At 43.4% G+C, this 20,628-nt stretch overlaps 1 protein-coding gene across 1 annotated transcript in view; it reads right to left on the reverse strand.

The window, feature by feature from the left end:
• Nucleotides 1-20,628, reverse strand: part of LOC124722900 — a 506,082-nt gene that overhangs the window by 275,983 nt on the left and 209,471 nt on the right. Inside the window, exons 6-7 of the mRNA XM_047248040.1 lie at nucleotides 18,728-18,855; nucleotides 9,433-9,539 (exon numbers count right to left, since the gene is read on the reverse strand). Of these exons, the coding sequence (XP_047103996.1) occupies nucleotides 9,433-9,539; nucleotides 18,728-18,855 (235 nt within the window). The remainder of the gene's footprint in view (nucleotides 1-9,432; nucleotides 9,540-18,727; nucleotides 18,856-20,628) is intronic.

Genomic DNA, 20,628 nt, shown 5'->3' on the forward strand with positions numbered 1-20,628 from the left:
CAGGAAGACGTTCGAAGCGTCTTACGGAGCACTGAACATTCCAGCCTATGACTCGCGACTGGGGAAGACCTTGAACGACGAGGACACCTGCAATGGACGAGGGAATTCTATGTGCAGTTGACGATAACCCTAATGTCAGCGTCAGAGAAGTTGCTGCTGTACAAGGTAACGTTGACCACGTCACTGTATGGAGAGTGCTACGGGAGAACCAGTTGTTTCCGTACCATGTACAGCGTGTGCAGGCACTATCAGCAGCTGATTGACCTCCACGGGTACAGTTCTGCGAATGGCTCATCCTACAATGTGTCAATCCTCATTTCGGTGCAAATGTTCTCTTTACGGATGAGGCTTCATTCCAACGTGATCAAATTGTAAATTTCCACAATCAACATGTGTGGGCTGACGAGAATCCGCACGCAATTGTGCAATCACGTCATCAACACAGGCATTGTTGGTGATGTCTTGATTGGGCCCCATGTTCTTCCACCTACGCTCAATGGAGCACGTTATCATGATTTCATACGAGATACTCTACCTGTGCTGCTAGAACATGTGCCTTTACAAGTACGACACAACATGTGGTTCATGCACGATGGAGCTCCTGCACATTTCAGTCGAAGTGTTCGTATGCTTCTCAACAACAGATTCGGTGACCGATGGATTGGTAGAGGCGGACCAATTCCATGGACTCCACGCTCTCCTGACCTCAACCCTCTCGACTTTCATTTATGGGGGCATTTGAAAGCTCTAGTCTACGCAATCCCGGTACCAAATGTAGAGACTCTTCGTGCTCGTATTGTGGACGGCTGTGATACAATACGCCATTCTCCAGGGCTGCATCAGCGCATCAGGGATTCCATGCGACGGAGGGTGGATGCATGTATCCTCGCTAACGGAGGACATTTTGAACATTTCCTGTAACAAAGTGTTTGAAGTCACGCTGGTACGTTCTGTTGCTGTGTGTTTCCATTCCATGATGAATGTGACTTGAAGAGAAGTAATAAAATGAGCTCTAACGTGGAAAGTAAGCGCTTCCGGACACATGTCCACATAACATATTTTCTTTCTTCGTGTGTGAGGAATGTTTCCTGAAAGTTTGGCCGTACCTTTTTGTAACACCCTGTGTATGAACAAACCTTTATTTGTAATTATTGTGAATGATCTGAGTGTGGCTGAATAGGTATAACATTTCTTTATTTAAATATTGTCATAATATATTAGTTTGATGTGGGAAGTCTGTCAGTTTGAGTCAGATCATGTCTGTAGAACTTAAGAACGATTTATTTTTGGTGGGGACAACCTTCACCCAATGGAAAAGCAGACAGTAAAGGAACACTACGGAAGTCGAGCGGAGACTGGGACTTTTCGAATGAAGAACTCAAGAGAGCGATACTGCACACCTGTATGTTCGTTATGGAAGAAGACAGACCTACCTGTGGTACTGTGTGGTTTTTGATGGAGTGGGTGATCGATTCTGGGTAGTGAACGGCTGCTACCATATTTTAATTTATCAAGGGACTTTATATTTCGGGAGGTCTGAATGTGCTCCAGTGAAGGACTCTAACTTTTTCCACTTGGTTTACAGAACTGAGGATAGACAGACTGAGTTTCTGTTCATCATCTCGTGTGCGTTAATTTGTAAATCATTGTGTTGAGCTCTGAACTGTTTTGAGCTCATGAATATTTAGTGTACTGTGATTGTTAAATGCAATTAGTTTTTGCATATCTTCGATGACTATTTAATTCGGGGATTTTGTTGCCATTCTTGAATCGCTCTCAACGTATATTTATTGCATTTGGTAAGGATATTTTCTGTCTGCATTTTAAGTGAATATTGTAGGACCATTTCCCATTTATCTGAGATGTCCTTTCTTGAATAAACATTATTCAACATATTCTCTGTCGCCTACATCAATTACAGACGTTAGAAAAGGACCTATTTTATTAAATTATTCATTTAACTTTTATTTGTGTTTTTATGTATTTTATTAACTCGATTAACTCACAATTCTACCCAATGCCTAGACCATTTAACTGCAGAATAACAGCTGTAGGTTATTATTTGCAACTAATAAGCGGCGGGGTATGAAAGCAAATGTGCGAAATTGACCCTGTGGCTACAATGAGCTATTCTTCTGAAACAGAGCGTTGCATAGCATAAAGTATGAGTAACTGCAGGTAAAGACATCTGGTTTTTCTGGTATGAGATGCTGTTTCCAAGAGCAACTACCCTTACACTAACCATTAAGTACTGTCGCACTTTGTCCATTACTTGAGGACGAAGATTACCGATTTCCCGAATGCGATGCTCCAGGCAACGAAAACCATTCTTATTGGAATGGTGGCTTTGACAGTACTATGCAGCAAATGCACGAGCAGCGGCAGCAGCTTGGTTATCCGATGCACCGAGCACCAAAAGCATATAGAAATATTCATCGTTCGTGCACTCCATCTGTAAACCGCTCTACATGAACTTGACAGGACTAGTTATGGTTGTACACTGCTTATAAACGACGTAAACTGGGGAATGGCTGTCTAAAAACTAGAAATGGAAACTGACAAGTATATGAACCATTGCTCCATGGTCGATGAAGGTCTGACGTCCACAGCAGTCCACATAGTGAAGTACAATGGGCGGTGTGGTAGTTCAGGGCGATACGTGTGCCAGGGTACTTCTGATATGCTGCACAATATGAGTGTTGCCACCTCCTCGTTTTCATACATGTGTTTTCAAAATGTACCCGATCTGATTTTGCTAGATAAACTTTTATTTTGGATCACGGTCAGGATGCTTGCGACATGGTATTCTACATCTAGGTTTTCCTGTAGCATTGGCCTACACTCTGATGTGACTGTTACCTAGCAGCAGAACACTTTTCTTTCTGCGATACATTTTTACTGACCAAGCGTTAAAGTATTTGCTACAACTTTGCTGTACCTACTATGCTCAAAAAGTGGTTGATGCGCTTCTCCAGTTTCAGGTAACAAGTCAGACTGATTGCTACCCGGTATTTGAAATGTGATTTTAAGGTTTTCTCCTTTTGCCAATTACTTGTCACCTTTTTGCATTGTCTCTTTCCCCCTTAAAGCTATCTAATTCACAAAATATGTCATTTCTAATTCAGCCTGAAGGGCATAAATCTTATTCCCTGTCCCTCAATTTTCTTGTCTCGAGTACATAAACTACAACTCCATGGAACAACGTCATCTGACGCTTGATTGTCTTCCCTGCAGCGATCACCCAAGTGAAAGACCAACCCACAGTCCTGACATGTTTCTTCCATACTAACTAACCTACGACAATGTCCACATTTGTCACACATGACACTACTCTTACAGTAAACTAAAAAGCACTGTAACATATTTAAAAACGTTATAATGTAAAGTTTAGTAAAAACTTGTTTGGTGAGCTAACATCTAGGCGGCAGGCGGTCGCAAAAAAAAGAAAGATAGGATGCAAACGACACACAGAGGTTTGCTGAACGTAAGTTTTAGGTAGTAGAAGTCACGAAGTGAATTCAACTAAAAAGCACAATATTTTCTAGCAATAATGTTAAACCAATATTATAAGAAAATTATGTGAAGCACTGTGATGAGACTAAAACAACATGTAACAATCAGATGGCAACAATACGTTAACACTAGATTGTAAACACACTATCGATTTTTGAATCACAAAAGAAACAAAAAAATTAATGAAAACTCGAAAAAGTTCGATACTTTCGGCAACAGCGTTAAAGAGGCACTGTATAGAAATCATGGAAAGCTCTCCAATGTATCCAAAACAATGCATAGTGCTCGACATCTGTTGGTGTTTATACCAGAATGCTTGGAGTGCGACCTTCTGTCACAATTATGAACTGCTCATGTACTTCCTTAAAAATAATACTCGTCATTCAGATACTTCTGTTCATGGTGCAAAAAATTCAGGTCGTTTTGATACTTTTGAAGGTGTCGCAAAGGTTTCATGAATACTTTTGAACATGGCACCATTTTACACAAAATTCAGGTCTTTCAGGTACTTCTGAACATTTCACCAATTTATGCAAAATTTGGGTAGTTTGGATACTTTTCAACATGGTTGTGGGGCGGCGGGTGGATATTTTTGTCAATTTTATGTTGTTTATATAAATGTTTGGTTTGTAGAATGTAAAACCAGTTCCTATTATTTAGAATGTTATTTATGCTGTCTTTCGCCGTTCTCAACACTGGCTCTCTAACTACAATATTGGCAACCAGAAAGTGATTAGCAAAACGTGAAGCCTGTAATTAGAATTCCTAGTGCCCACTTCATCTGAGAATACACTTATAGTTACAGCTTATAGCTCTGAGGAATTAGGAGATTGTCTGGGATTTCTAATCAAAAACGGTCGTGAAAAAACGTTCTGTATTCTGAAAGTCACAGATGAAAACAAAAGAATCCACACAATCTAACTAACAGAGCAGTTCAGAGTCTAATGCGCTGATGCTACTATAACTGTCCAAATTAAAAATTTAAATGAATGCTCGCCATAATTTGATGATAAGGTTCATCAAACGCCACGCTAACTAATGGTAGAATGTTTGTCCCGCGGCGGCACGTGAAAATACGACAATACGCAAACTGAAGATCGATAATTAAAGTCAATCCAGAATTAACACTTCACTCGAAAATGATTTCATGGTTACGCGTATCTCGAGTAACTTAATACGGCATCCGAGGCTGTTTGTAGCAATGATACCGACGCGACGCGACTCCCGACACAGATGGCGTGCTATTCAGCGTCTGGAGAGAACTGGGGCCTTACTCTCTCGCGCAGCGTTCTTATATATAAAGCCGCGGTGCGGACGGCTAAGGGAACGCCTGATCAAATCGGCTCTCCCGACTAGCCGCTGGGCTAGTAATGCACCACTTTAAGTTACCGAATAAATCATAGCTTCTTTTGCTGATGGCCGATGAAGCTCTCAATTTAAATGTGCCTTCAGTACACAGGTAAGTAATCATAATAAAAGTTTGACGTGGCTAAGTTAAATATTTTGGGCGAGAGAATTAATTTAATTACACTGCACGCAGTAGACGAGCTCTGAACTGGCCCTTTGGAGATACGCTATCGCTATAGTTTTATAGGTATTCAAATGAAACTTCTCACATCCTTATGGTTATAGCGGATCTCCATTCTACTTAAATATAAACATCCTAGCCTTATTTATTAGCCTACTTAATCTATCTTGCTTCCTTAATTTTTAAGACAAAAACCAGAAAATCATGAATTTCAATTAAAATCTTAGTTTGTGAGATCCAGAAGACTGTTTCTATTAAATATTTATGAAAAAGGAATCTAATTATAAATTTTGAAGTCTCTAGCTCTTTTCTGTTGCGCCAATGATTTTTACAGAAAAACGTCCAATTTCGAAAATGGCTAAAGTTATCGAACTGATATTCAACACATATTAATTTAATATTACTCCTGACATGCTAGAACCGTTTCAGGTTATTTGCTTAATTTTTAAAGTATTGCGCAACATTTATGACGTCAGAGCTAGTTACAGCGGACTGGCTGGCACACAATGGAAAGACTGATGTGAATTTACTATGGCGTGAGTAGGCTGCTTCCCTACATGGTGCAAAATTCAGATCGTGAACATGGTGCCATCTTGGATTTTGCCACCAGTGTGGTTATGAAGCATAGCTGGGCTAGCTCCACCATCTTGGACATTTCCATTTTAAACTTAGCACAGTTGGGTTGGTTCTTGCGTTTTTAAATTTTCCACTAACGTCTTCTTGCTATTTTAAATTTCCAGTCACTGCCATCTTGTAGTTTTGGGAGACCACAGTTCCGAATAGTGGTGACTGCTTGAACTGTATGCCGGAAACCCTGTAGCCATTCTACTCCTTGAACTTCATCCAGCGATATACTAACAAGAGTAAATACTGCAGAAGAACTAGAGAATGAAAAAAAACTTTACTTGTCACACATTACAGAATGGGTTCCATAAAGTCTTCTCATAAATGGAGAAAACACAGTTATTGTGTATCTGTATACTGAACACAAGAAACATCCTTTTACCCCCGCCATAATCCTATTTCTTAGACAATTAGAAACTGCATATACCGGTAAGTTTCTTGGCTTGGGGAAGTAGGGAGTTCTAAGGTCAGATAAGCATATAAACTTCATCAGCAAAAAATTAAGCACCATCTTCTGTTGTATGAAAAGTCTTACTGGATGTATAACGCACCAAATAATAATAAATAAGGAGAAGTTGAATCAGTGTTGCAATATGGTATCATTTTTTATAATTTTTAGGGGAATTATTTATTTATTATTGGTTCCAGTTTTGAGACCAGTCTGTTGGTGGCTAGGATCTAACGTGGGCTTTGTTTACACATCACTACAGAAAGTTGTAAGTAGCAATGATGTGACATTTACTTCGTTATCTGTAATCTGATTTACAGCATTTACAAAAGATGAAAAAAAAAAGAAATATAGCTAGACCATTCTACAAATAATCAAATTATAAGAACTCATCCAAAACCTTAATCAAAGATCCTATGTTTACTCTATTATGCACCACCGCAGCAGATGGATGACATGATCTTAGTGTACTGTTTGTCGTTTAGTGTTTTTCCTGGGATTTCGCAGGGGTCTGCGACCATCAATGGAGGATGACTCTTTGATAATGCCAGCCCCTCGTGTAGATAAAACGTTACAAAAACCAATAAACGACCGTTTGTCTAAAGACGAGTGCCAACAGTCAACATGTCTGTTCCTCAGAAAGCATCTGTTGCGGAATTACTACCATTATGTGCTCTACTAATACTGATTATGTCTGTGCGAGTAGATATTTGAATGGCGGGGATCATATGTAAATTATTTATCAATGGAGCTCCAGGAAACCTATTCCACTCCAAAACAAATGTGCCAGACGTCTGATGTGCCGTAGCTGTGACTGCAAAATTGTCCGCAGCCGCGGTGGCGCCTAGCAGATCCACCGCCCTGCCCCACGTAGATTGTTCTCTCTAGGAGACACCCAAAGGTGGCCTACAGTTGCTTATGTTTTATACAGGTTCTGCCATAACTGTCACGTTACTGATCACAGGCCCATTCACTCCAGTCGTTCTCTGTGTAGATCGTGATTCTTGGTGAAACTCGCAGAATTAACTTCAGCATTTTCACATGCATCAATCACTGAATAATTTACACATATGATACCTTCATTCTCTACATATGCTCTTAGCTGTCTACTGGATAAAATACTAGCTATGTCTTTTTTCTGCTGCCATTGCTTTTTATCTCTAACAGTTTGCTTTAGTGCCCCAATTCTGCGGTATAGGTAATCAGATCTTCATAAGTAGGGTACTCTAGTGTGATATGTCTAGTTGTGACAACAGCACCACATGTGCACACTTTCCTTGGATGTTTTATTATCCAGTTGTAGTGCTGCCACTATTTTTCGGCGCTATTGAGTAAAATATCAGCACTGCCAGAGCTACTGCAAATGTCCATGGGGGCAGCGAGCATGTAGTGGACCAAAACACTGTTACACCAGATGCAACAAAACCACTGATCGATTTGCAAACAGTGGGCCGAATCAGAGGCTAGCAGCTGAATAACATCGATACAGCAGAAAGGCAGGGCAACTGCAGCATCGGCAGGTCTGTTATTACACCTCCAAGCTAGAGGATTGTTTTGGTGTACATAGTTGAAAACAGTGCTTCAGAAAAACAATTAGTCACCGAATCAGTATAAATGCTCGTCATTTCTACCCAAAAGGACCTCAGTCTGGTGGCACCATCCACTAGGCACCATGCAATGTCTATGCTGGGCAACTGGGCGACATGATTCTGCAAGCAGCCACCACGAGATTTGTCCTCCACCAGTGATGGGGCTCCTGCTGGTTCTGGGTCCACCTCCGTGGACCGGCTTTCTATCCGGTAGGCTACTGTCAAGCTCACTCCAGCAGCAGCCAGTCTTCTACACTGGAGGACAGCTGCTCGACACCAGGATGGTGCAGTTGTTTAACCGTCTATGCCTGGATGGGCGTGCTGACACTGAACACCTATGCTCACAGGGGTGGACAGCACTGCTGAGGCCTGTCTTCCTTTACAGAAATTACCGTGGGTTAACGAACCTTCCTGCCTTGAGATGCAGAGTCGTGCCCATATCATACATGTGCTGCTGCGGATTCTGCGCATCAGCATCCTTGTCCAGCCATTAGCACGAAATAGGGCGATGACCGCCCGTTGCAGAGCGCCGCCGCTCTCGCTGTCGTCAGCATACACCCAGGGGTCATTGCCGCCACAGAACATCGCTATGTTGTGCGTGTACAATATTGTAAGAAGAATACGTGATTAAATTTGAATGTGATTTTGGGGACTACAGGGTGCAGGTTTGCTGGCTCTACGTGTGGACTCAAGAACTGTGTCAGCCAGCACGATCAGCCTGTGAATGAGTGCCTTTACTTGCTTCGAATCCTCTCTGCACCAAGTCAGATCACAAGTGCGACGTGGGCTAGACCTGAAGCGAGCAACTGAAAAGTGTCCTTTGTTAAAAACAGCTTGTAATTTTCTAGAGTTCCTTGGTATTTTTAAACTGTTTTCAGCTACTTTGTGTTCTGAAAATTATCCAACAAACTTGGAAATTGATATACATAAAAATATAAACGTCTTAACACATTATCCTTTGGGAAGTGGGTAGTGGGGCGTAACCCTCTCCCTCCTTGAATCCGCACCTGGGGTTAACATGAACTTCTCACAAACAACTAATATTCAAACGTAATTTCTGAATAGGAAACCTTTCGTGTAATTTTTCCTTGTCTATGGAATGTGGGTGGCATTACTACTTGTTTTGTGCGGTTGTGTTGAAATACTATTATTTGCATATTCGAGTAGGTAATACACTCCATGCAAATCTGAAGCTTGCCGCTTTCAGGGTGTTGCAGTTTTAGCTGCCAGCAATGCATTTCGAGATTAACTGTTCAAGAATGAAAGATCAATATCGGCTCTTACCATACATGTATGATTAACTGTCTAATGCAGCTGTAATTGTTTTCACATCCACAGCGCAACTGGTCCGTTACATTGAAACGTTTTCCGATTATACCGTAATAGTTGTCTTCAGTTCTAATACTGATTTGACGCAGCTCTCCGTGATAGTCTATCATGTGCGAGTATCATTTTTTATCTTTTCTGCGTAACTTAGGGAACCTACAACCATCTTTACCTGCATACCGTAGTCGAGTCGTAGTCTCCCTCTGCAACTTTACCTCCTATCGACGATTCGTTGATACTTCAGGATGTGAGCTATCAATGTGTCCCATAATTTAGTCAATTTGTGTCAGGAGTTCTTCATTAGATGTCTGATCTATCCACGTAATCTCCAGCAACACTTAACGTAAAACCACTCAATGTAACATATACGGGTGTAGGCATCCAAGAGGAGAATGTTGCTTTACCTGGTCACAGAGGGCTTCGCACTCTGCTTGGTTGGCGGCGAACTGTAGCTCGTCCATGGAGATGACGGCGCTCCCTTCTCGCACATTGTAGCGGCAGTCAGGCAGGGCTGCGAAATTACAGTCATGCAACGTTATAGTTTAACCGCTGGGTGTTGACTTCACGTATTTTGTAGATATTATAGGGAAAAAGACAGCACAGTGTCCGGGGCGTGAGCTTGGGATGGAGGGTCGCCACTCCTATTAATTTTGTGAAATGGGGAAGGATGGAGGAAACAAAGCACACTTTCACACAAAATGTAACCCATAATTATTGAAAAATTCTGGTTATTAATCACCGAACGTATCACTGATACCACATTATAATAGGTATCTACAGGGTGACAATTATTGAACTATACGAAATAATATCGTCATAACTTTTGAACGGTTTGCGTTAGGACGTTGAAACTGCATGGCTGGCCGCGGGGCACGGTGGGAATGAGTATGCGTATTATGGTTTGGTTTAGCGACGAAGCCCACTTTCATTTGGATGGGTTCGTAAATAAGCAAAACTGGCGCATTTGGGGGACTGACAACCCGCATTTCGCGATCGAGAAGTCTCTACGCCCTCAACGGGTGACTGTGTGGTGTGCAATGTCCAGACACGGGATAATCGGTGCGATATTCCTTGATGGCATGGTGACTATCTAACGGTGCGTGAAGGTGTCGGAAGATGATTTCATCCCCATTATCCAAAGAGACCCTGATTTCGACAAGATGTGGTTCATGCAAGACGGAGCTCAAGCCAATCGAAGTAGAAAAGTGTTTTAAATCCTGGAGGAGCACTTTGGGAACGCATTCTGGCTCTGGAGTACCCAGACGCCACTGCCATGGGTCTCGATTGGTCGCCATACGGATCTGAACACATGCGACTCCTATTTGTGAGGCTATATTGAAGACAAGGTGTACAGCAATAACCCCAAAATCATTTCTGAACCGAAAATAGCCATTCCAGTAGGTCATCGACAGCATCGATGTTCCGACACTTCAGCGGGCCATGCAAAATTGCGCTATTCGATTGCGCCACATCGTCGCCAATGATGGTAAGCATATCGCACCTGTCATAACTTAAATCCGAATACGTGTAGTGTGGTTTACATGTTGAATGAAGTGTGTGCACGCCGTAGTTTGTAACTAATTTACGTTTTTTTCGTATAGTTTAATAATTGTCACCCTGTATTATCTACAATGTTCTAAATGGTACAAATGGCTCTGAGCACTATGGGACGTAACATCTGAGGTCATCAGTCCCCTAGAACTTAGAACTATTTAAACCTAACTAACCTAAGGACATCACACACATCCATGCCCGAGGCAGGATTCGAACCTGCGACCGTAGCAGTCGCGCAGTTCCGGACTGAAGCGCCTAGAACCGCCCGGCCACCAAGGCCGGCTACAATGTTCTAACTGAGAGCGTATAGTTTGTAGGAGATTTGCTCATATTTTGTTACTGTCAGGCAGGAAACGTTCAGTTACATGCGAATATTTTCTGTATTCACCTTTTAGTAGATTTTGACACTGGCTAGTATTAAGAGACAGAGGAAAAAGAAACATCGTGAACTGAAGGCAGAACGTGACTGAAAGCTTTTATAGCCCAGACTCGTCTGTAAATTTCAGTTAGGAGTAGAATATGAGCGAACGGCGAAACAGTTTTGACACTTGCACTCGCTACTAGTCAGTACTCCTTACATGTTTTGGCTTTCTTCTAACTGATACGCGTCTGTCTACGTGGCGGGAGACTATGCGTATTCAGTTTGCAATTGGTTTGTTCTGCTCTCCTCTGCCCTTCGCTGGGTACGCCCTTGATAAGAGACGAAGGCGCTGTTTATGCGGACTAGTCCGTAGAAATGATTATCAAAAAATAACATAGGCCTCCGCCGCCCCCCCACCCCCCCCCCCCCCACCCCATGAACAATGGACCTTGTCGTTGGTGGGGAGGCTTGCGTGCCTCAACGATACAGATAGCCGTACCGTAGGTGCAACCACAACGGAGGGGTATCTGTTGAGAGGCCAGACAAACATGTGGTTCCTGAAGAGGGGCAGCAGCCTTTTCAGTAGTTGCAGGGGCAACAGTCTGGATGATTGACTGATCTGGCCCTGTAACACTAACCAAAGCGGCCTTGCTGTTGTGGTACTGCGAACGGCTGAAAGCAAGGGGTAACTACAGCCGTAATTTTTCCCGAGGGCATGCAGCTTTACTGTATGATTAAATGATGATGGCGTCCTCTTGGGTAAAATATTCCGGAGGTAAAATAGTCCCCATTCGGATCTCCGGGAGGGGACTACTCAAGAGGACGTCGTTATCAGGAGAAAGAAAACTGGCGTTCTACGGATCGGAGCGTGGAATGTCAGATCCCTTAATCGGGCAGGTACGTTAGAAAATTTAAAAAGGAAAATGGATAGGTTAAAGTTAGATATAGTGGGAATTAGTGAAGTTCGGTGGCAGGAGGAACAAGACTTTTGGTCAGGTGAATACAGGGTTATAAATACAAAATCAAATAGGGGTAATGCAGGAGTACGTTTAATAATGAATAAAAAAAATAGGAGTGCGGGTAAGCTACTACAAACAGCATAGTGAACGCATTATTGTGGCCAAGATAGACACGAAGCCCCCGTCTACTACAGTAGTACAAGTTTATATGCCAACTAGCTCTGCAGATGATGAAGAAATTGATGAAATGTATGATGAGATAAAAGAAATTATTCAGGTAGTGAAGGGAGACGAAAATTTAATAGTGATGGATGACTGGAATTCGACAGTAGGAAAAGGAAGAGAAGGAAAAGTAGTAGGTGAATATGGATTGGGGCTAAGAAATGAAAGAGGAAACCGCCTGGTAGAATTTTGCACAAAGCATAACTTAATCATAGCTAACACTTGGTTCAAGAATCATGAAAGAAGGTTGTATACATGGAAGAATCCTGGAGATACTAAAAGGTATCAGATAGATTATATAATGGTAAGACAGAGGTTTAGGAACCAGATTCTAAATTGTACGACATTTCCAGGGGCAGATGTGGACTCTGACCACAATCTATCGGTTACGAACTGTAGATTAAAACTGAAGAAACTGTAAAAAGGTGGGAATTTAAGGAGATGGGACCTGGATATACTGACTAAACCAGAGGTTGTACAGAGTTTCAGGGAGAGCATAAGGGTACAATTGACAGGAATGGAGGAAAGAAATACAGTAGAAGAAGAATGGGTAGCTTTGAGCAATGAAATAGTGAAGGCAGCAGAGCATCAAGTAGGTAAAAAGACGAGCCCTAGTAGAAATCCTTGGGTAATAGAAGAGATACTGAATTTAATTGATGAAAGGAGAAAATACAAAAATGCAGTAGGTGAAGCAGGCAAAAAGGAATACAAACGTCTCAAAAATGAGATCGACAAGAAGTGCAAAATGGCTAAGCAGGGATGGCTAGAGGACAAATGTAAGGATGTAGAGGCTTGTCTCACTAGGGGTAAGATAGATACTGCCTACAGGAAAATTAAAGAGACCTTTGGAGAAAAGAGAGCCACTTGTATGAATATCAAGAGCTCAGATGGAAACCCAGTTCTAAGCAAGGAAGGGAAAGCAGATAAGTGGAAGGAGTATATAGAGGGTCTATACAGGGGCGATGTTCTTGAGGACAATATTATGGAAATGGAAGAGGAGGTAAATGAAGATGAAATGGGAGATATGATACTGCGTGGAGAATTTGACAGAGCATTGAAAGACCTAAGTCGAAACAAGGCTCCGGGAGTAGACAACATTCCATTAGAACTACTGACAGCCTTGGGAGAGCCAGTCCTGACAAAACTCTACCATCTGGTGAGCAAGATGTATGAGACAGGCGAAATTCCCTCAGACTTAAAGAAGAATATAATACACTCCTGGAAATGGAAAAAAGAACACATTGACACCGGTGTGTCAGACCCACCATACTTGCTCCGGACACTGCGAGAGGGCTGTACGAGCAATGATCACACGCACGGCACAGCGGACACACCAGGAACCGCGGTGTTGGCCGTCGAATGGCGCTAGCTGCGCAGCATTTGTGCACCACCGCCGTCAGTGTCAGCCAGTTTGCCGTGGCATACGGAGCTCCATCGCAGTCTTTAACACTGGTAGCATGCCGCAACAGCGTGGACGTGAACCGTATGTGCAGTTGACGGACTTTGAGCGAGGGCGTATAGTGGGCATGCGGGAGGCCGGGTGGACGTACCGCCGAATTGCTCAACACGTGGGGCGTGAGGTCTCCACAGTACATCGATGTTGTCGCCAGTGGTCGGCGGAAGGTGCACGTGCCCGTCGATCTGGGACCGGACCGCAGCGACGCACGGATGCACGCCAAGACCGTAGGATCCTACGCAGTGCCGTAGGGGACCGCACCGCCACTTCCCAGCAAATTAGGGACACTGTTGCTCCTGGGGTATCGGCGAGGACCATTCGCAACCGTCTCCATGAAGCTGGGCTACGGTCCCGCACACCGTTAGGCCGTTTTCCGCTCACGCCCCAACATCGTGCAGCCCGCCTCCAGTGGTGTCGCGACAGGCGTGAATGGAGGGACGAATGGAGACGTGTCGTCTTCAGCGATGAGAGTCGCTTCTGCTTTGGTGCCAATGATGGTCGTATGCGTGTTTGGCGCCGTGCAGGTGAGCGCCACAATCAGGACTGCATACGACCGAGGCACACAGGGCCAACACCCGGCATCATGGTGTGGGGAGCGATCTCCTACACTGGCCGTACACCACTGGTGATCGTCGAGGGGACACTGAATAGTGCACGGTACATCCAAACCGTCATCGAACCCATCGTTCTACCATTCCTAGACCGGCAAGGGAACTTGCTGTTCCAACAGGACAATGCACGTCCGCATGTATCCCGTGCCACCCAACGTGCTCTAGAAGGTGTAAGTCAACTACCCTGGCCAGCAAGATCTCCGGATCTGTCCCCCATTGAGCATGTTTGGGACTGGATGAAGCGTCGTCTCACGCGGTCTGCACGTCCAGCACGAACGCTGGTCCAACTGAGGCGCCAGGTGGAAATGGCATGGCAAGCCGTTCCACAGGACTACATCCAGCATCTCTACGATCGTCTCCATGGGAGAATAGCAGCCTGCATTGCTGCGAAAGGTGGATATACACTGTACTAGTGCCGACATTGTGCATGCTCTGTTGCCTGTGCCTACGTGCCTGTGGTTCTGTCAGTGTGATCATGTGATGTATCTGACCCCAGGAATGTGTCAATAAAGTTTCCCCTTCCTGGGACAGTGAATTCACGGTGTTCTTATTTCAATTTCCAGGAGTGTAATTCCAGTCTTAAAGAAAGCAGGTATTGACAGATGTGAAAATTACCGAACTATCAGTTTAATAAGTCACAGCGAATTCTTTACAGACGAATGGAAAAACTGGTAGAAGCTAATCTCGGGGAAGATCAGTTTGGATTCCGTAGAAATGTTGGGACACGTGAGGAAATACTGACCCTATGACTTATCTTAGAAGAAAGATTAAGGAAAGGCAAACCTACGTTTCTAGCATTTGTAGACTTAGAGAAAGCTTTTGACAATGTTAACTGGAATAGTTTCTTTCAAATTCTGAAGGTGGCAGGGGTAAAATACAGGGAGCGAAAGGCTATTTACAATTTGTACAGAAAGCAGATGGCAGTTATAAGAGCTGAGGGACATGAAAGGGAAGCAGTGGTTGGGAAGGGAGTGAGACCGGGTTGTAGCCTCTCCCCGATGTTATTCAATCTGTATATTGAGCAAGCAGTAAAGGAAACAAAAGAAAAGTTCGGAGTAGGTATTAAAATCCATGGAGAAGAAATAAAAACTTTGAGGTTTGCCGATGACATTGTAATTCTGTCAGAGACAGCAATAGACTTGGAAGAGCATTTGAACGGAAATGACAGTGTCTTGAAAGGAGGGTATAAGTTGAACATCAAGAAAAGCAAAACGAGGATAATGGAATGTAGTCGAATTAAGTCGGGTGATGCTGAGGGAATTAGATTAGGAAATGAGACATTTAAAGTAGTAAAGGAGTTTTGCTATGTGGGGAGCAAAATAACTGATGATGGTCGAAGTAGAGAGGATATAAAATGTAGACTGGCAATGGCAAGAAAAGCGTTTCTGAAGAAGAGAAATTTGTTAACATCGAGTATTGATTTAAGTGTCAGGAAGTCGTTTCTGAAAGTATTTGTATGGAGTGTAGCCATGTATGGAAGTGAAATATGGACGATAAATAGTTTGGACAAAAAGAGAATAGAAGCTTTCGGAATGTGGTGCTACAGAAGAATGCTGAAGATTAGATGGGTAGATCACATAACTAATGAAGAGGTATTGAACAGAATTGGGGAGAAGAGGAGTTTGTGGCACAACTTGACTAGAAGAAGGGATCGGTTGGTAGGACATGTTCTGAGGCATCAAGGGATCATCAATTTAGTACTGGAGGGCAGCGTGGAGGGTAAAAGTCGCAGATGGAGACCAAGAGATGAATACACTAAGCGGATTCAGAAGGATGTAGGTTGCAGTAGGTACTGGGAGATGAAGAAGCTTGCACAGGATAGAGTAGCATGGAGAGCTACATGAAACCAGCCTCTGGACTGAAGACCACAACAACAGCAACAACATAGGTCTTGTGTTCAGTCCTAGAAATTCTTCTGCCACATATCGCAGCTTTCACTTCTGCAGATGACATGGTAATGTTTTTCCTATTACACTAAGTTGCACTAAGGTTCGCAATTGATTTTCAGTTACAGGTTCGTATATAACTGACTGCGTAAACAGTTTACAGGTACAGGAAGGTAAAGGCGTACCACCTCAGACAGAATCGTGCTTGATAAAGCATTGCAGTGTTTCAACCAATCTCAGACTCGTGAAATAATATTTAACGTAAAAGGATTATTCGTATAAACTTAGGTCGTCGTTCCGAGGCACTCTACATGACACCGTAGAATGCTTCACTTATTAAAATCAGTTATGTATCGCGGGTGGGTGCCGGCCCAAGACTGTCTGGAATAATAATAGTTGTTCGAACTGGTCGAGAGACTACGCTATTCCCACATTAACTCGCAGACGACGGAAGCAGCATATGTGTGTGTCTGATTAATTCAGACATGAAAATTTTATGCAACAGTAGCTGAGAGTTTTTGGTTCGCGAATACAGCTGTTCTTTTGCTGGTGTTCCCCACCATGTAACTAACTCGCCGCCTAACAATTTCTGCTTCATTCACAAATATATGCGATAAGGGTTGGAGCAGGGAGTGACCATTCGTTAGTCAGGGTTGGGAACCGGTTGGCGACCTTGGCATTTTTCCTACTCTCTTGGTGAAGTTGCTTCACATACTTTATGCAGTGCGGCGGGTGCGTTTGTTGTATGACGGCGCACAAATGTAAAGGAGGAAGTGTTAGTGGTGGGTGACTCTGAGCAATGTAAAACAGACCTCGGCCTACTGGGTTCTGCAGGTCGTGGAACCTGCACAATCAAGTCTAGGCAATAACACATCCCTCACCCACTAGAGTGCACAACGTCAGCAGCTCCATGAAACTGTTCGCCGACAATGTTGACGTATAGAGAAGTCACGAAGCCAAAACGTCCTATCGAAATGCCCGAAGACATGCAGGGGATTGAGCCGGCCGCTGTGGACGAGCGGTTCTGGGCGCTTCAGTCCGGAACCGGTTCGAATCCTGCCTAGGGTATGGATGTGTGTGATGTCCTTAGGTTAGGTTTAAGTGGTCCTAAGTCTAGGGGACTGATGACCTCAGATGTTACGTCCCACAGTGCTTAGAGCCATTTGAACCATGCAGGGGATTCACGCGTGATACAACAATTCACTGTTGACGCTCAACAAAAACGTATGTAACATATTGATTGATGAGATCCAGCGTCGTGGTAATACATTGTGAGACTCTGTGATGAAAGACGTGGCAGAAATAAGGATAACTGACGGTCTTGTCAACCGTGACAGTGATTTTTAATTTAAGTTTCACAAGGGATGATTGGTCAGGAAGAACACTCCCGGCTGCTTGAGTCTGGCAGGACTAGCTGTCGGTATAATCGTGGAAGAACATACTGTTCGAATTTTGAAAGTGCACTTTCCAAGAAGAATCAAGCAACGTATTCATTCCTTCCACGCATGTTACGTAATGACGATAACAATAAAACAAAACAAACTGGATCTCGTATGTAGGCCTTCCTCAGGATGAGAGCGATGGTAGTGGTTCTCTATGCACCCTCCACTGTACGCCATAAGGTGCCTTGTTGAATATAAATTTGGATGTAGATAACGATATCAGTTTTTTGAGGCGATATATTTTAGAGGATAAATGAGGAACCGTTTTTAAATATTCGGCAATAAAAAATTAGGAAATTTGTGGTAAGTTCTACGGAACCAAACTGCTGAGGTCATTGGCCCCTAGGTTTACACACTACTTAATCTAACTTAAACTAACTTACACTAAGGACAACACACACACTCATGCTCAAGGGAGGAGTCGAACCTCCAACAGGGGGAGCCGTTCGAACCGTGGCAATGCGCCTGAGACCGCACGGCTACCCCGGGCGGCTCAATGGAATCTATAAGAAGAAACCTAGGAGCAGTGCTTCCTATATAAGTGTTCTTGAACAGGCTTAATAGCGAATATAAGTGAACTGATGTGTATGTAATCCGTATTCTACGGGCAACGTAGCCATCTCTTCAATATGTAATTACCTGGAGGCAGTTTTTTTGTCCGTGCCAAGCACACTAAGTGATCTGCCTCTTGGCCTCATTCGCTTTTATATGATGATGATGATGATGTTTGTTTGTGGGGTGCTCAACTGCGCGGTCATCAGCGCCCGTACAAAGTCCCAGTCCTTACACAGTCCAATTTTTTACACAGTCCAATCTAGAAAACCGTTACGAATGATTATGATGATGAGATGATGAGGACAGTACAAACACCCAGTCACCGGGTAGAGAAATCCCCAATCCGGCCGGTAATCGAATCCAGGACCCCGTGATCCAGAGGCAGCAACGCTAGCCACTACACCACGAGCTGCGGACACACTTTTATACTACAGTACCATTTGACTGTTTTGTACATTTCATTGGGTGGTACAACCATCATTTGAATTCTCAGAAATGATTGGCAACAATTGAGAATAATGCATGCATCATTGTTTGTTTGAAAAATTATTTTCCCGTGTTATAATACTGTCACAGTTGTTTAAATACATTTTTCATTTATTTCATGGACTGAAAGTAGCACAGTAGACATGACACAAGATGGGTGTACTCACATCTGACGCACTGGTTCTCCAGGTAGTCGACAGAGCTGCCAGGGACTTTCCTGAAAGCACTGGGCTGGCTCCGTCGATCTTCTCTACTGAGCCGGCACAGGTTCAGCGACTCGTCAAACTCCGCTGACCTGAAAAATTACATACTGACACTCTATTCCTTCCACAACAGACATACGACTAACCGTAAAGAGTAATTCTCAGCGCCATATGTTTTAGTCAGTGCCACAGAGCAGAGCTACTCGATAGACTAGTATGGTTAGCAGCCGTTGCGTTATTCCGGGTGAGTCACCTAACGTTACCGCTGGATATATTTCGTAAACCACATCAAATACTGACGAACCGATTCCACAGACCGAACGTGAGGAGAGGGGCTGGTGTAATTGTTTAATACAAACCATACAAAAATGCACGGAAGTATGTTTTTTAACACAAACCTACGTCTTTTTAAATGGAACTACGTTAGTTTTGTCAGCACATCTGAACATATAAACAAATACGTAATCAGTGCCGTTTGTTGCATTGTAAAATGTTAATTACATACGGAGATATTGTAACCTAAAGTTGACTCTTGAAACCTCCGACAGCTGCAACATACATCGTGTTTCTACAGAATGATCTGCCAACGTTGCTCGAAAATGTCCCACTGGAAACGCGTCGACGTATGTGGTATCAGCATGATGGTGCACCTGCACATTCCGCAATTAACACGAGGCTGACCCTTGACAGGATGTTCGACGGGCGTTTTATAGGACGTGGAGGACACACAAATTGGCCAGCCCGTTCTCCTGATCTTACACCTCTGCACTTCTTTCTGTGGGGTACGTTAAAGGAGAATGTGTACCGTGATGTGCCTACAACCCCAGAGGATATGAAACAACGTATTGTGGCAGCCTGCGGCGACATTACACCAGATGTACTGCGGCGTGTACGACATTCATTACGCCAGAGATTGCAATTGTGTACAGTAAATGATGGCCACCACATTGAACATCTATTGACCTGACATGTCGGGACACACTCTATTCCACTCCGTAATTGAAAACGGAAACCATGTGTGTACGTGTACCTCACCCCTCATGGTAATGTACATGTGCGTCAGTGAAAAAGACCAATAAAAAGGTGTTAGCATGTGGACGTAATGTGCTGTTCCAGTCTCTTCTGTACCTAAGGTCCATCACCGTTCCCTTTGGATCCATACGTAATTCGGTGCTCTCCGATACACACGATCGAACAGCGGAGGAGTGGTGCCCAAGCGTCAACTTTAGGTTACAATATCTCAGGATGTAATTAACATTTTACAATGCAACAAACGGCACTGATTGCGTATTTGTTTATATCTTCAGATGTGCTATCAAAACTAACGGGGTTCCATTTAAAAAAAAAAACGTAGATTTGTGTTAAAAAACATACTTCCGTGCATTTTTTTATGGTTTGTATTAAACAATTACACTAGCCCCTCTCCACACGTTCGGTCTGTGGAATCGATTCGTCAGTATTTGATGTGGTTTACGAAATATATCCAGCGGTAATGTTAGGTGACTCACCTGTATATGATGTATAGTACGAGGGGCGTTTGAAAAGTCCGTGCAAAGTTCGAGAGGTGGCACCACTGGCGCGTATCGAGGTCATGTTTAGTTAGTAGCATCTTTGGAAAGAACGCACACCAAGTTTCAGCCATATTGGTCTATTTGTTTGCATTTGGCATTCTTGTGAATCAAAGAAGTCGAGTGATTGTTAAAAAATGGACGAAAAAGAATTTCGTGTGGTGATTAAACATTACTTTATGGAGAGCAAAACTCCTCAGGAGACTAAAGAGAAGCTTGATAAACATTACGGTGACTCTGCACCTTCGCTTAGAACAGTTTATAAGTGGTTTCAAAATCTTCGGAGTGGCCATATGG

This window comes from Schistocerca piceifrons, chromosome X (genome assembly GCF_021461385.2).
Source record: "Schistocerca piceifrons isolate TAMUIC-IGC-003096 chromosome X, iqSchPice1.1, whole genome shotgun sequence".
Taxonomy (NCBI): Eukaryota; Metazoa; Arthropoda; class Insecta; order Orthoptera; family Acrididae; genus Schistocerca; species Schistocerca piceifrons.